Source organism: Nomascus leucogenys, chromosome 24 (genome assembly GCF_006542625.1).
Source record: "Nomascus leucogenys isolate Asia chromosome 24, Asia_NLE_v1, whole genome shotgun sequence".
Taxonomy (NCBI): Eukaryota; Metazoa; Chordata; class Mammalia; order Primates; family Hylobatidae; genus Nomascus; species Nomascus leucogenys.
Window position 1 is genome coordinate 7,381,508 of NC_044404.1, and position 16,970 is coordinate 7,398,477.

Sequence of the window (16,970 nt, forward strand, 5' to 3'; positions counted from 1 at the left end):
ATCAATACGTTGGACTTCGGCTGGGCGCAGCGGCTCATGTTTGTAATCCCAGCGTGTCTTGGCAGGCCAAGGTGGGCAGATCACTTGAGGCCAGAAGTTCAAGATCAGCATGGCCAACATGGCAAAACCCCATCTCTACTAAAACTACAAAAATTAGCTGGGCAGAGTGGCACACGCCTGTGGTCCCAGCTACTCTGGAAGCAGAGATGGGAGGACTGTTTGAGCCTGGGAGGCAGAGGATGCAACGAGCCGAGATCACGCCATTGCACTCCAGCCTGGGCGACAGAGTGAGACCCTGCCTCAATTAAAAACAAAAAACAAAACACTGGGCTTTAACGTGGATGTCTGAAACTAACAGTACTCACACTGCCTGTCCTTCCCTTGCAGATGTGCACACGCAGGCTTACCTGAAACCCATCCCATAGTGTTGACGATGAGAGGGGACTCTCTCTTGTAAGCGCTGAACACATACTTCACTATGTCAATGTAATTCTCGTAGTTGTTTTTACAAGAAGGTTTCCCATAATATACCATCTTCTGTGGAGTCCTCAGGTGAGTGAAAGGTGGTCCTAAAAAGATAAAGATGAGTAATCAGATGAGTAAGGTAAGATGAGTGATCAATCCTGGCTACTTAAAAGGTGGTGAGGGTTTTGTTTCAGCCGTTATCACTAACAAAGAACCTTAGGACATCTGAGACCATCCTACCTACAGGAATACTCTAATTCCATTTTTTGGAAATCTAAACTTTCAACTTAACACAAAGACATGCTCACTTTCACATAAACGGCTAATGCCAATTATGTCCTAACATGGCCATTCATTCAGCGAACACACAAATCTGCTAACTGCTGGGCTTGTTCCAGTGATTTGGGACATATCTGTAAACAAAACAGACAAACATCCCCACCCTCGCAGGGCTTCTATCCCAATGAATGGGCAATGAATAGCCATGTGTGTCTTACAGCAATGACTCTGTTCTAGGCCCTTCACATAGAGCCTCTAATTTTCTTTCTTTCTTTTTTTTTTTTTAGACAGAGTTTCACTCTTGTTGCCCAGGCTGGACTACAATGGCACAATCTTGGCTCACCGCAACCTCCACCTACCGGGTTCAAGCGATTCTCCTGCCTCAGCCTCCCAAGTAGCTGGGATTACAGGCATGTGCCACCACACCCGGCTAATTTTGTATTTTTAGTAGAGATGGGGTTTCTCCATGTTGGTCAGGCTGGTCTTGAACTCCCAACCTCAGGTGATCTACCCGCCTCAGCCTCCCAAAGTGCTGGGATTACAGGCGTGAGCCACCATGCCCAGCCAAGAGCCTTTAATTTTCATAACCCTGTGGCAGGTAGTAGTATCCTCGTTTTTACAGATGAGGAAATTGGGAAAGAGATCAACCTGAACAAGGTCAGCCAGTCAGTAAACAGCAAGCTGGCTTAAACCCAGGGGGCCCGGCTCCTGCGTTCACACTGCTAATCATGACATATCTCCTCTGGCCAGGGACAGGGAGCTGAGCAGTTCAATGAGGGCAGGGCCAGCACAGTCAGCAGGCCAGTGACCAGGACTGTGTGTGACAGGGTCAGAAGGGAGAGGGCCTGGGTCAGTGTGATTGCAGCAAGGCCATCTGTGACAGACTCAACCGTCAGAGTGGCCACTATGATGGGAGCTGGGAATTCAGCCAGCGAGGCTCCCTTGAAGGTTGGGGCCAGTAAGGGCAGGGATGTGGGGCAGCCAGCAGCAGAGGGTGTGGCCTGTATAGTTTCGAGAAGACTGAGCAAATATGCAAATATATTGTAAATAATCATAGCCAGGTTTCTTACCACCAGAGAAAGAACTTACAAATATGAAAGTGAGGAGGGCTAATGAGAGTGACCCCTGGGGTGTTAAGCTGGAATCGGATGAGTCGGAAACTCATGGCTCGCTCTCTCTCTTATTTCTTTTTATTTTTTGGAGAGGGAGTCTCACTCTGTCATCCAGGCTGGAGTGCAGTGGCGCAATCTCAACTCACTGCAACCTCCACCTCCCGAGTTCAAGTGATTCTCCTGCCTCAGCCTCCCAAGTAGCTGGGATTACAGGCACTCGCCACCACACCTGGCTAATTTTTGAATTTTTTAGTAGAGATGAGGTTTTGCTACGTTGGCCAAGTAAGTTGGTCTCAAACTCCTGACCTCAAGTGATCCACCTGCCTCGGCCTCCCACAGTGCTAGGATTACAGGCATGAAGCACCGTGCCTGGTTTTAATGAAATACATAGAAAAGGTATCTACAGAAGTATAGATCTATATGCATACATACACATATACATATGTATGTTTGGGTTTAAATATGCAATATATGCTAGCTCTATGCACTGTGGGGATCTAGAAACAATGACACACCAGAGGCAACAAGCGTGCACAGTACTGAAACTCTGGTTTCAATATCTCTCCACAAAAAGGAGCCAGGGCTCTCGGGAAAAATAGCTCATTCCAACGTTATGGAAGAGAAAGTGAAAGATGACCCCAGAACTTCCTGTTTTGCCTGAAAGTTAAGACAGTGCTCAAAAAAGGATGGAGCCATGGAGTAGCCAGGGTCAGTACAGCTGGAGGGCCCAGTCCAAGGGTACAGTCAGGACCTAGGACGTAAGAGGAGCTCAGTAGACAGACAGGTCCTAGGAGGTGGCCGGCAGGGCAGAGCGGCTGCTTATACATAGGGATATTGTACACATAATGTATTCAGAAAAATGAGAGCCAAGTTTTCTTGTTTTTGTTTTTGTTTTTTTTTTTTTTAAGACAGGGTCAGCTGGGCATGGTGGCTTACACCTATAATTCTAGAACTTTGGGAGGCCAAGGCAGGTGGATCACCTGAGGTCAGGAGTTCGAGACCAGCCTGGCCAACATGGTGAACCCTCGCCTCTACTAAAAATCCAAAAAATTAGCCAGGCATGGTGGTGGGTGCCTGTAATCCCAGCTACTGGGGAGGCTGAGGCAGGAGAATCGCTTGAACCCAGGAGGCACAGGTTGCAGTGAGCCGAGATCGTGCTATTGCACTCCAGTCTGGGCAACAAGAGCGAAACTCCGTCTCAAAAAAAAAAAAAAAAAAAAAAAAGCTGGAGGTATCACATTCTCTGACTTCAAAAGCAGTTATAATTAAATGAGCATGGTCCAGACCGGGCTACAAAGTGAGACACTGCCTCTACAAATAATTGTTCAAAAATTAGCCAGGTGTGGGCCGGGTGCGGTGGCTCACGCCTATAATCCCAGCACTTTAGGAGGCCGAGGCGGGTGGATCATGAGGTCAGGAGATGGAGACCATCCTGGCTAACACGGTGAAACCCCGTCTCTACTAAAAATGCAAAAAATTAGCTGGGTGTTGTGGCGGGCACCTGTGGTTCCAGCTACTCGGGAGGCTGAGGCAGGAGAATGGCATGAACCCAGGAGGCGGAGCTTGCAGTGAGCCAAGATCACGCCACTGCAGTCCAGCCTGGGCAACAGAGCGAGGCTCTGTCTCAATTAAAAATAAAATTTAAAATATACAATACAATACAATAAAAAAAATTAGCCAGAGGCCGGGCGCGGTGGCTCACGCTTGTAATCCCAGCACTTTGGGAGGCCGAGGCAGGCGGATCACGAGGTCAGGAGATCGAGACCAAGGTGAAACCCCATCTCTACTAAAAATACAAAAAATTAGCCGGGCGTGGTGGCGGGCGCCTGTAGTCCCAGCTACTCGGAGAGGTTGAGGCAGGAGAATGGCGTGAACCCGGGAGGCAGAGCTTGCAGTGAGCCGAGATTGCGCCACTGCACTCCAGCCTGGGCGACAGAGCGAGACTCCGTCTCAAAAAAAAAAAAAAAAAAAAAATTAGCCAGGTGAGGGGGCTAATAATAGCTGTCATCCTACCTACTCAAGTGAGGTAGGAGGATCCCTTCAGCCCAGGAGCTTGAGATTGCAGTAAGCTATGATCACACCACTGCACTCCAGCCTGAGTGACAGACTGAGACCCCGTCTCAAAGGAAAAAATAAGGCCAGGTGCAGTGGCTCACACTTGTAATCTCAGGACTATGGGAGGCTTAGGTGGGAGGATCACTTGAGCTCAGGAGTTTGAGACCAGCTTGGGCAACACAGGGAGACCCTGTCTCTACAAAGTCTAAAAAAAATGTAGCCAGGCTTGGTGGTGCATACCTGTTTTCCCAGCTACCTGCGAGGCTAGCCTGAGCTCAGGAGGTGGAGGATGCAGTGAGCTGTGATTACGCCACTGTACTCTAGCCTGTGTGACAGAGCAAGACCCTGTCTCAATAAATAAATAAATATTTTTAAATTATTATTATTTTTTTTTAAGTAAAACAGCATGGCAGGATCAGGCGTGGTGGCTCTGCCATCTCAGTGCTTTGGGAAGCTGAGGCAGATCACCTGATTCCAGGAATCCAAGGCTGCAGTGAGCTATGATTGTGCTAATTAATGCACTCCAGCCTGGGTGACAGAGTGAGACCCTGTCTCTCTCAGAAACCAAGCACGGTAATGGCATAAAAAAAAGACATATCACCCAGTGGAACAGCATAGAAAGCCCAGAAATAAACAATGCATTTACAGCCAATTGATTTCTGACAAAGGTGCTAATAACAAAACAAGGGGGAAGGACAGTCTTCAATAAATAAGGCCAGGAAATCTGGCTATCCACGGGGAGAAGGATACTAGATATCCTTATCAAACACCATATACAAAAATCAACTCAAAATGGAATAAAGACTTGAGTATTAAGACCTGAAACTGTAAACCTACTAGAGGAAAAGCTTCATGACATTGGTCTAGGTAACAATTTTTTGGATATGACCCTGAAAACAAAGGTTAACAACAGACAAATGAGATGGCATCAAACTAAAAAGCTTCTGCATAACAAAGGAAACAATTTACAAAGAGACATCCCTCAGAATGGGAGAAAACGTTTGTAAATCATCCATCTGGTAAGGAGTTAATATCCACAATATGTAAGGAACACAAGAAACTCAACAGCAAGAAAACAAATAACCCAACTGAAAAATGGGTAAGGCACTTGTACTGACTTCAAAACTTACCGAAAAGCTATAGTAATTAAAACAATATGATACTGGGTCAAGGACAGACATGTAGACCGATGAAACAGAAACGGAACCAGAAAATAAGCCCATACATGTAAGATCAAACTATCTTCAAGATAGTCTTTTCAACAAATGATGGTGGAAAATCTCAATATCTATATTCAAAAGAAAGAAGCTGGACCAATTCCTTACACCATGTGAAAATATTAATTCAAAATGGATCAAAAACCTAAACTTAAGAGTAAAAACCGGGCTGGGTGCGGTGACTCACACCTGTAATCCCAGCACTTTGGGAGGCCGAGGCAGGTGGATCATGAGGTCAGGAGATCAAGACCATCCTGGCTAACACGGTGAAACTCCATCTGCACTCCAGCCTGGGCGACAAAGCGAGACTCCGTCTTTAAAAAAAAAAAAAAAAAAAAAAAAGAGTAAAAACTGAACAAACATATTCAGGCTGAAAAATTTAAAAATAAAAAAATTTAAAAAGTTAAAAACTATAAAGCTCTTACAAGAAAACATTACAGAAAATCATGATGACATTAGATTTAGTAATGATTTCAAGGATATAACACCAAAAGCATAGGCAACAAGTAAAAAAATAGATACACTGAACTTCATCAAAATTAAGAACTGTGCATCAAAGGATACTGTCAAGAAAGCAAAAAGACAACAACCTACATAACACGAGAAAACATATGCAGATTGTGTATCTCATAAAGGATTAATATAAAGAACTACTATTAATATGAAGAACGACTAAACTCAACAAAAAGTAACAATCCAATTCAAAAACAAGCAGGCCGGGGCCGGATGCCGTGGCTCATGCCTGTAATCCAGGCACTTCAGGAGGCCGAGGCAGGCGGATCATCTGAGGTCAGGAGTTCGAGACCAGCCTGGCCAACATGGTGAAGAAACCCCATCTCTACTAAAAATACAAAAAATTAGCCGGGCGTGGTGGTGGGCATCTATAATCCCAGCTACTCGGGAGGCTGAGGCAGGAGAATTGCTTGAACCCGGGAGGCGGAAGTTGCAGTGAGCCAAGATCACACTACTTCACTCCAGCCTCGGCACTCTGTCTCAAAAAGGAAAACAAACAAACAAAAAAACAAGCAGGCTGGGTGCGGTGGCTCATGCCTGTAATCCCAGCACTTTGGGATGCTGAGGCAGGTGGATCGCCTGAGGCCAGGAGTTAGAGACCAGCCTGGCCAATGTGGTGAAACCCTATCTCTACTAAAAATACAAAAATTAGCCAGGCATCATGTAGTTCCAGCTACGTGGGAGGCTGAGGCAGGAGAACTGCTTGAACCCGGGAGGTGGAGGCTGTAATGAGCCGAGATCACGCCACTGCACCTCAGCCTGGGCGAAAGAGCAAGACTGTCTCAAACAACAACAACAACAACAACAACAACAAAAAACACACAAGCAATATTTAAGGACTGGAATAGACATTTCTCCAAAGAAGATACACGAATGGCCAATAAGCACATGCTCAACATCATTAGTCATTTAAGGGAATGTAAATCAAAACCAAAATGAGACATTACTTCACACAAACTCGGACAGCTATAATCAAAATAAGCATTGGTGGAGGATACGGAGAAATCAGAACTCTCGTGCATTGCTGCTAGGAATGTAAAATGCAGCTACCGTGAAAAACAGTTTGGCGGTTCTCAAAACATTAAGCACAGAACTACCATAAGACCCAGCAATTCCACTCCTCGGTATATACCTGAAAGAACTGAAAGCAGGATCTGGAGGAGATATTTGAATACCCATGTTCATAGCAGGATTATTCACCAAAGCCAAAATGTGGAAAAAACCCAAGTGTCCATCAACAGCTGAATGGATAAACTAAATGTGATATACACACACAATTGAATAACATTCAGCCATCAAAAGGAATTATTATTATTTTTTGAGACAGAATCTCACTCCGTCACCCAGGCTGGAGTGTAATGGTGCAATTTCAGCTCACTGCAGCCTCTACCTCCAAGGTTCAAGTGATCCTCCTGCCTCAGACTCCCAGATATCTGGGACTATAGGCATGGACCACCAAGCCCAGCTAATTTTTGTATTTTTTTTATAGGGACTGGGTTTCACCATGCTACCCTGGTCTCAAACTCCCAGGCTCAAGCAATCTGCCCATCTTGGCCTCCCAAAGTGCTGGGATTACAGGTGTGAGCGATGGCACCTGGCCAGGAATTAAATTTTGATACATGCTACAACATGGATGGATTTTGACAATACTATGCTGAGTGAAATAAGCCAGACAAAGGATAAGTATTGCATGACTCCACTTACATGAGAACAGCCAAATTCATAGGGACAAAAAGTAGAACAGAGGTGAAGTCTCTAGGGGCTAGGAGAGGACAAGACAAGAGGGAGTTATTCTTTTTTTTTTTTTTTTTTGAGACAGAGTTTTGCTCTTGTTGCCCAGGCTGGAGTGCAACGGTGCGATCTCGGCTCACCGCAACCTCTGCCTCCCGGGTTCAAGCGATTCTCCTGCCTCAGCCTCCCAAGGAGAGTTATTCTTTTTCTTTTTTTTTTTTGAGACGGAGTCTCGCTCTGTCGCCCAGGCTGGAGTGCAGTGGTGTGATCTCAGCTCACTGCAACCTCCGCCTCCTGGGTTCACACCATTCTCCTGCCTCAGCCTCCCGAGTAGCTGGGACTACAGGCGCCCACCACTATGCTCGGCTAAGTTTTTGTATTTTCAGTACAGACAGGGTTTCACCATGTTAGCCAGGATGGTCTCGATCTCCTGACCTCGTGATCCACCCGCCTTGGCCTCCCAAAGTGCTGGAATTACAGACATGAGCCACCACGCCCAGCCGAGAGTTATTCTTTAATGAGTACAGTTTTCATTTTGGGATGACAAAAAACCACACCCGACTAATTTTTAAATTTTTTGTAGAGACGGTCTCACCACGTTGCACACACAACAAAAAAAGTTGTGGCCAGGCACAGTGGCTCATGCCTATAATCCCAGCACTTGGGAGTCGGAGGTGAGTGGATGACCTGAGGTCAGGAGTTCAAGACCAGCCTGGCCAACATGGTGAAACCGTCTCTACTAAAAATACAAAAATTAGCTGGGCATGGTGGTGCGCGCCTGCAGTCACAGCTACTCAGGAGGCTGACGCAGGAGAATGGCTCGAACTCAGGAGGCGGAGGTTACAGTGAGCACAGATCACGCCACTGCACTCCAGCCTGCTTGGGTGACAGAGCAAGACTCCATCTTAAAAAAAAAAAAGCAAGCAAGGTGGTACTTACTCCAGCAGCACATACACTAAAAAACTGGAATGATACAGAGAAGACTGGCAATGGGCCCTCCACAAGGATAACATATTATTTTTTTCAAAGCGATGTAGAATTGTGGGTTAAGTTCTGAAGCAGATAAAGGACATTAGGATAACTGGTGAATTTTCAGTAAAATCTGTAGACTGGTGAACAGCTTTTTTTTTTTTTGAGACGGAGTCTTGCTCTGTCGCCCAGGCTGGAGTGCAGTGGCGCAATCTCGGCTCACTGCAAGCTCCACCTCCCGGGTTCACGCCATTCTCCTGCCTCAGCCTCTCCGAGTAGCTGGGACTACAGGCGCCCGCCACCACGCCCGGCTAATTTTTTTTTTTGTATTTTTAGTAGAGACGGGGTTTCACCATGGTCTCGATCTCCTGACCTCGTGATCCGCCTGCCTCGGCCTCCCAAAGTGCTGGGATTACAAGCGTGAGCCACCGCGCCCAGCCTTTTTTTTTTTTTTTTGAGATAGAATCTCTGTTGCACAGGTTGGAGTGCAGTGGCATGATCTTGGCTCACTGCAACCTCCACCCCCTGGGTTCATGCGATTCTCCTGCCTTAGCCTCCCAAGTAGCTGGGACTATAGGCACGTGCCACCAAACCCAGCTAATTTTTGTTTTTTGGGTTTTGAGACGGAGACTTGCTGTTGCCCAGGCTGGAGTCAGTGGCTTGACCTCAGCTCATTGCAACCTCCATCTACCGGTCAAGCAATTCTCCTGCTTCAGCCTCCCGAGTAGCTGGGACTACGGGCATGCACCACTATGCCCAGCTAATTTTTGCATTTGTAGTAGAGACGGGGTTTCCCCAGTGTTGGCCAGGCTTGTCTTGAACTCCCTACTTCAGGTGATCCACCAGCCTCAGCCTCCCAAAGTGGTGGGATTACAAGTGTGAGCCACTACAGGCAGCCTGATTAACAGTATTGATTCAGTATTAATTTCTTGGTTTAGGTAGTTGAGTTTGATAGGTGCATGTTCACTTTTAATATTTTATACTCTTCTATTTCTGAGTTTTTGTAAGCATCATCACATACGACTTTCATAAAACCAAGACGTTCGAGAAATACGTAATACATACCCAGAACTGGTTCTGTAATATTAAGCAAAGAAATGCAACCAGGAGGGGTAAATTCTGTCTGTCCCAGATCACATTCCAAATAGTCAACGCAGGGAAGACTGCAAATTTTTAAAAAAGAAAAAAGAAAATCCTAACTAGATTTACTCAGTAGAAAGGATAATCAGACAGTAAAGATTTCATGTGACGCACAGGCATAATCCACCACACACAGCACTTTAGAAGTGAAGTCTCAAGATGACAACCGCTGTTTAAAAACGAGTCCAGAGAAATGCGGTGCAGGCGTGGTCACAATGTCCATTTGTAACATGGATACAACTTGCTCTTTCAGATTTTTTTTTTTTGTTTTGCGATGGAGTCTCACTCTGTTGCCCAGGCTGGAGTGCAGTGGCGCAATCTCAGCTCACTGCAAGCTCCACCTCCCGGGTTCACGCCATTCTCCTGCCTCAGCCTCCCAAGTAGCTGGGACTACAGGCACCTGCCACCACGCCCGGCTAATTTTTGTATTTTTAGTAGAGATGGGGTTTCACCATGTTAGCCAGGATGGTCTTGATCTCCTCACCTCGTGATCTGCCCACCTCGGTCCCCCAAAGTGCTGGGATTATAGGCGTGAGCCACTGCGCCCTGCCGAATTTTTTTTTTTTTTTTTTTTGAGACAGAGTCTCGCTCTGCCGCCCAGGTTGGAGTGCAGTGGCGTGATCTTGGCTCACTATAACCTCCGTCTCCCAGGCTTGAGCAATTCTCCTGCCTCAGCCTCCCAAGTAGCTGGGATTACAGGCATGTGCCACCACACCCGGCTAATTTTTTCTATTTTTAGTAGAGACAGGGTTTCACCGTGTTAGCCAGGATGGTCTCAATCTCCTGACCTCATGATCTACCTGCCTCAGCCTCCCAAAGTGCTGGGATTACAGGTGTGAGCCACCGCGCCCGGCTAATTTTTGTATTTTTAGCAGAGACGGGGTTTCACCATGTTGGCCAGGCTGGTCTTGAACTCCTGAACTCAAGTGATCCACCTGCCTCGGCCTCCCAAAGTGCTGGGATTACAGGCATGAGCTACCACACTCAGCCATCTTTCATGTAAGTTTATTTTTTCTTGAGACAGGGTGTCACCGAGTCACCCAGGCTGGAGTGCAGTGATCAGAACTCACTGCAGCCTTGACCTCCCGGGCTCAAGCAATACTCCCTCCTTAGCCTCCCAAGTAGCTGGGACCACAGGCACATGCCACCATGCCCGACTAATTTCTAAATTTTTTGTAGAGACAGGGTCTCATTACATTGCCCAGGCTGGTCCGAAACTCTTAGGGTCATGCAATCCTCCTACCTCAGCTTCCCAAAGTGCTGGGATTATAGGCAGAAGCCACGGTGCCCAGCCTTTTTTCCTTTTCTTTTTTTTTTTTTGAGACAGTCTCGCTCTGTCACCCAGGCTGGAGTGCAGGGGCACCGTCTCGGCTCACTGCAAGCTCCTCCTCCCGGGTTCACGCCATTCTCCTGCCTCAGCCTCCCGAGTAGCTGGGACTACAGGCGCCCACCAGCACGCCTGGCAATTTTTTGTATTTTTAGTAGAGACAGGGTTTCCCCGTGTTAGCCAGGATGGCCTCGATCTCCTGACCTCGTGATCCACCTGCCTCAGCCCCCCAAAGGCTTGGGATTACAGCCTTCATTTATTTATTTATTTTGAGACATAGTGTCACTCTGTTGCCCAGGCTGGAGTGCAGTGGTGTGACATAGCTCACTGTAGACTCGAACTCCTTGGCTCAAGCCAGCCTCCCACTTTGGCCTCCCAAAGTGCTGTGACTGCAGATGTAAGCCACCATAACCCACCTCTGTTGTTGTTTTAAAGGTAAAATTTCAGATCTGGCATGGTGGCTTACATCTGTAATCCCAGCACTTTGTGAGGCCAAGGTAGGAGGAATGCTTGAGCCCAGGAGTTCAAGACCAGCCTCGGCAACATGGCAAGATCCTCTGTCTACAAAAGCAAAACAAACAAAAAAACTAGCCAGAGGTTGGGCGTGGTGGCTCACGCCTGTAATCCTAGCACTTTGGGAGGCTGAGGTGGGCAGATAACCTGAGGTCAGGATTTCGAGACCAGCCTAACCAACATGGTGGAACCTTGTCTCTACTAAAAATACAAAAATTAGCCAGGTGTGGTGGTGCACGCCTGTAATCCCAGCTACTCGGGAGGCTGAGGTAGGAGAATCACTTGAACCTGGGAGGTGGAGGTTGCAGTGAGCAGAGAACACACCATTGCACTCCAGCCTGGGTAACAAGAGCAAAACTCTGTCTCAAAAACAAACAACTTGCCAGGTGTGGCGGTGTGCTACTGTGGTCCCTGCTACTTGGGAGGCTGAAGTGGGAGAACTGCTTGAACCCAGGACGTCAAGGCTGCAGCAAGCCGTGTTTGTGCCACTACACTTTTTGCTGGGCAACACAGACCCGGTCTCAAAAAAAAAAAATTAAAAGAAAATTCCCAGGAGTTTGAGACCAGACTGGGCAACATAGCAAGACCTCATCTCTACAAAAAAAAAATTAAAATAAAAAAATTAGCCAGGCATGGTGGCCCATGGCAGTAGTCTCAGCTGCTCAGGAGGCTGAGGCAGAAGGATTGCTTGAGCCCAGGAGTTCAAGACTATGAGGTATGACTGTGCCACTGCACTCCAGCCTCAGGGAGACCCTGTCTGAAAACACACACACACACACACACCAGAACTTACAAATACAGACTCTGAGACCAAGTGTCTCCTCCTGGAAGCCTGCCTGCAGGTAAGGCAAAGTCAGCCCATGCTAGAGCATTGTCACACACTGCAAAGCAGACGGCAGTGAGGACCAGATGCTTCAGCTGGGCAGCTTTAGACCTGTATGTAATCTCTAGCTACAAGCCAAGAAGCACTCCCTCCAAATCAAAAATTCCACTTCATGACAAAAACCTAAAATTGTGTCAAAGCCATAAGAAAAGCACTCTTACCTATTTAACAACTGGTTAATCAGGTATCTATTAAATGTTGACTTTCCAACATCCTGGGATCCACAAACCAGAATGACAGGGCAGCCATCTACTTCTTCTGAAGGGGAAACAAACATTGATAGCTAGAATTAGCCATCTTCCTTGGACTCGAATTATGACTAATAATCCTCTGGGGGTTTGGTGGACAGACACTCAGGGTGATCAGTGTGTATTACTCACCACAGGAAACATTGACTAACTCTTCCAGGGCTGAAAGGGTACTCTCAGTTAACTGAAGGCCTTTCCTTTTTTTCTCTCTTCTGATGCCAACAGACCTCAAGGCTAAATATTCAGGTTTAATCTGGGGAATTGGACTCTGAAATCAACAATTTAAACTTTAAGGTGAAAAAATGCACATTTTTTTCTTCAGTACTAAATTAATCAAGCCTCACACAGTTGTGAGCCAGAAAAGATAAAGTGTTTCCTCCCTTTGTCTCCTGCCCCAAAATCCAACCCATCAACAAGTGTTGCCAACTCTATTCCTGAAGTTATCCACGTCTATTTTCAGTTTCTGCTTTCTCCCGAGCTGCCACTGCCTCCGCAGGAGACTCCAGAGAAAAAGAAAATGCCCGGTAAGACATGACTGCACAGGAAACATTCAGCAGGAGGCCCTGGCTCTAGACCAGGTGAGTGATGTAGAATCAAGTCAAGACAACCTCTGAAAACATAAAGCAAAAACACACAGACAGAACATATGCAAACAGAGTTGAAAGGAGGGAGAAGACAGGTCTGTGAAGTCCAGAAGACTGGGAAAGCAACCCAAGGAAAGGAAGAGTAGGCCCTTGCTGAGGCAGGTAAGGCTCATTTGGAACCAGCTCACCACAGAAAAGGATGAAGGAAGGGCCCCGCCCATGAGCACATCCTCTTGCAATTCATCAACACTGAGAATAAAGATATCATAAAGAAATGTGAAGCGGGCTGGGCGCAGTGGTGCACGCCTGTAATCCCAGCTACTTGGGAGGCTGAAGCACAAGAACTGCTTGAACCCAGGAGGTGGAGGTTGCAGTGAGTCAAGACTGCAGCACTGCACTCCAGCCTGGGTGACAGAGCGAGACTGTGTCTGTGTCTCAAAAAAAAAAAAAAAAAAAAAAAAATGAGAAGCAGCCTAGTGTGAGGCTTCCTATTGGCAATGCTGGGTCCTAGAAAACAACAGCACAAGGCCTTCAACAATTTGAGAAAAAAGTCTTTTGAACCAACCGTTCTACACTGTGTGCAATTATCAATCACTGAGGGCAAAACAAGAACATCTAACAAAATTAGATAATCAAGTTTACGATCTCCCTTAAGTGAAAAACAACTCCAGAATCTACTGACGCATCCAGAGGGTGGGATAGGGAGGGAAGTATCCAAGAAAGAGCATAAGAAATATGAACAGTGGTGATGAAGTCCCAGAAAAAAAAACAGATAAAGTTGAAAATAAATGAAAAAATAATGTGGCTGCCCCATGGCATCTGGAACATTCACTTTCAGTAACCAAGGCTTGAGAACAGGCAATTCCATCTCCTCCTCTGCAGTCCTGGTCCAGCTGCTGGACTCTGCAGTGGACTAAAAGGCAATCACAACAGTCCTTCGCTGTCCTGCTCTCATTTCCTCTCTCCTTTCACTTCAAATTCTCCACACCCACCTCATATCTATCTGCTTCTCACACAGTGATGACCTTGATTCCATTTCCCAGTGCAGCAGGAAATAATCAGAGGACAACTTCTATTTCCTCTGGCCCTCTCCTAGGGACTTCCTCCAGCCACTATGAATGACCTGGCTGTGCTCCTAAGGCCACATGATGCCAGAACCGGACCCATCCCTGGTAGCCAACTTACATAGTTCCAGCAGCCTCTCCTCTCTCTGCTGCATGGTTACCTCCCCTCTCCTCTGGATCATTCCCATTTGCCATGTTCCAGCATGTTTTTTTCATCCATCTTAACAAAATCTCAAAACTCTCCTGATCATACTTATCCCTGCAACTACTGCTTCATTTCTTTTCTTCCCTTTACAGCTAACTTCTACCAAAGCAAAATACTTTACTACTAAGCCCGTGAGTCCCTCTCCGCCCAGGCTCTTGACCCCATTCCAATCAGGCTACTTCCCAGCCTGTACAGCCAGCACTTTCTCAGGTCTCACCTGACTACCAGCAGCTTTCGCCACCGCTGTTCAGTTAACTCTTGTTTAAAGACTTCCTGACCTACAGGACATCATACACTGGGTTTTCCACCAAAACCAATGACTATCTGCTGCTCCCTCATCTTTGCCTGGACCTCTTCTTGGAGTGCCCCAGGGCTCAGAGCTGGAACCATCTTGTTTCTACCTATTCAACTCCATCAGCATTATTATCGCATCTGGTGGCCTTGGTATCCTCTCTGCTGAAGGCTCCCATATTTACACCTCCAAACTCTTCCCTGAACTCCAGGCTCACATAATTCAACTGCCCACTTGACATGTCCAGCTGATGTCTACCAGGCATCTCAAGGTTAACAAATGGAAACCCACTCCTCCTGCAGTGACCCCATCCCAGTTAATGGCAACTACGTGCACCTCAGTCGTTAAGCCAAAAACCTGCTGTGATTCCTTGATTCTTCCTCACCCCTCACATATCCAGTCTTTCTGCCAGTCCTGGAGATTAGACTCCACCTACTGGCCCATGGGAGACAATTATAGTAATAGAACTTAAGGAAATGAAAAAAAAAAAGAAGAACTTAAGGAAATTAATAATACGGCCAGCAAAAATTTAGAGGTGAGGCCAGACACAGTGGCTCACACCTGTAATCTCAGCACTTTTGGAGGCAGGTGGATTGCTTGAGTCCAAGAGTTCGTGACCAGCCTGGGCAACATGGCAAAATCCTATCTCTACAAAAACTACAAAAATTAGCCGGAAGCCATGGCGTGTACCTGTAATCCCAGCTACTGAGAGGCTCCGGTGGGAGGGTCACCTGAGCCCGGAAAGGTTGAGGCTGCAGTGAGCTGAGATCTTGCCACTGTGCTACAGCCTGGGCAACAGAGACTTTAACTCAAAAATAAAAATAAAAGCTCTCTTCTAGGGACGTTGTCTACACGAAGTGAGAATGGTCCAGCATTTGACACACCGTCATAGGCTTCCTACAATACAGCCTCTAACAAAACTAGGCTGTCCTGAACCCCTAGTAATAAAATTGTTTGTCTCTGTACGAAGCAGGTTGGGAAAACACCAAAATTTGCATTGGCGTGGTCCAGGCAGGCTTTGAGGGGTCCGTGCCATGAGACCTAAAGTTCTTTTTTTTTTGAGACGGATTCTCACTCTGTCTCCCAGGCTGGAGTGTGCAGTGGCGCAATCTCAGCTCACTGCAACCTCCGCCTCCCAGGTTCCAGCGATTCTCCCGCCTCACCTCTGGAGTAACTGGGATTACAGGTGCGCGTCCCACACCCGGCTAAATTTTTGTATTTTTAGTAGAGATGGGGTTTCACCATGTTGGCCAGGCTGGTCTTGAACTCCTGACCTGAAGTGATCCACCCACCTCAGCTTCCCAAAGTGCTGGGATTACAGGAGTGAGCCACCACGCCCCGCCAAGACCTAAAGTTCTTAAGAGATTGTCCAAAACAAAAAACATGTCAGCAGAGCCTATGGTGGTTCCATGCGTGCTGAACGTGTTCAGGACAGGATCAAGCGTGCCTTCCTTCTCGAGGAGGAGAACATCATTGTAAAAGTGTTGAAGGCACAAGCACAGAGTCACAAAGCTAAATAAAAAATCAAGCCTTTTTGAGTAATAAAAATTAAGACTCGTTAAAAATTAGAGGTAAGGAAAGAGATAAAAGAAAATGTAAGTACATTTAAACTACTCATTCATAGTTTAGAGACAATTTATATTATCTCAATAAGCTGAAATATAAAGACAACCATTAAAAACCACAAAAAAGGCCAGGCGTGGTGGCTCACACCTGTAATCCCAGCACTTTGGGAGGCAGAGGTGGGCAGATCACCTGAGATCAGGAGTTCTAGACCAACCTGGCCAACATGGTGAAACCCTGTCTGTACTAAAAACAAAAAAATTAGCTGGGCATGGTGGCATGCACCTGTGGTCCTAGCTAATTGGGAGGCTGAGGCAGAAGAACCATTTGAACCCGGGAGACAGAGGGTGCAGTGAGCCGAGATCGCACCACTGCACTCCAGCCTGGCAACAGAGAGAGACTCCATCTCAAAACAAAAAACAAAAAAACAAAAATTAGCCGGGCATGGTGGCAGGCACCTTTAATCCCAGCTACTCGGGAGGCTGAGGCAGGAGAATTGCTTGACTCTGGGAGGTGGGGTTGCAGTGAGGTTGAGGTCGCACCACTGCACTCCAGCCTGAGTGACAGAGTCAGACTCGGTCTCAAAAAAACGAACAAACCAACCAACCAACCAACCAAAAAAGCAGGGCTGGAGCATGGTGTTAATAAAAATCCAAAAAGCACTTAACCAACTACGACATAAAATGGTGGCTGAGGAATGAAACTAAGGAGGGGAGGATGAACATTTTTCACGATATACCTTTCCATAATAGTTTCCGTATACACGTATTACATTCTGTAGGACTGAGAGCACTAGATAGACAAACTGTT

The 16,970-nt window shown here is 46.7% G+C and overlaps 1 protein-coding gene across 2 annotated transcripts in view; it reads right to left on the reverse strand.

Annotated features, from left to right (window-relative positions):
• Positions 1-16,970, reverse strand: part of NOL9 (nucleolar protein 9) — a 29,678-nt gene that overhangs the window by 7,402 nt on the left and 5,306 nt on the right. The window contains exons 4-7 of one of the 2 annotated variants that reach the window (XM_003274321.4): positions 12,585-12,720; positions 12,366-12,462; positions 9,407-9,504; positions 408-569 (exon numbers count right to left, since the gene is read on the reverse strand). In XM_003274321.4, the coding sequence (XP_003274369.2) occupies positions 408-569; positions 9,407-9,504; positions 12,366-12,462; positions 12,585-12,720 (493 nt within the window). The remainder of the gene's footprint in view (positions 1-407; positions 570-9,406; positions 9,505-12,365; positions 12,463-12,584; positions 12,721-16,970) is intronic. The other variant, XM_030805450.1, reaches the window with a different exon arrangement.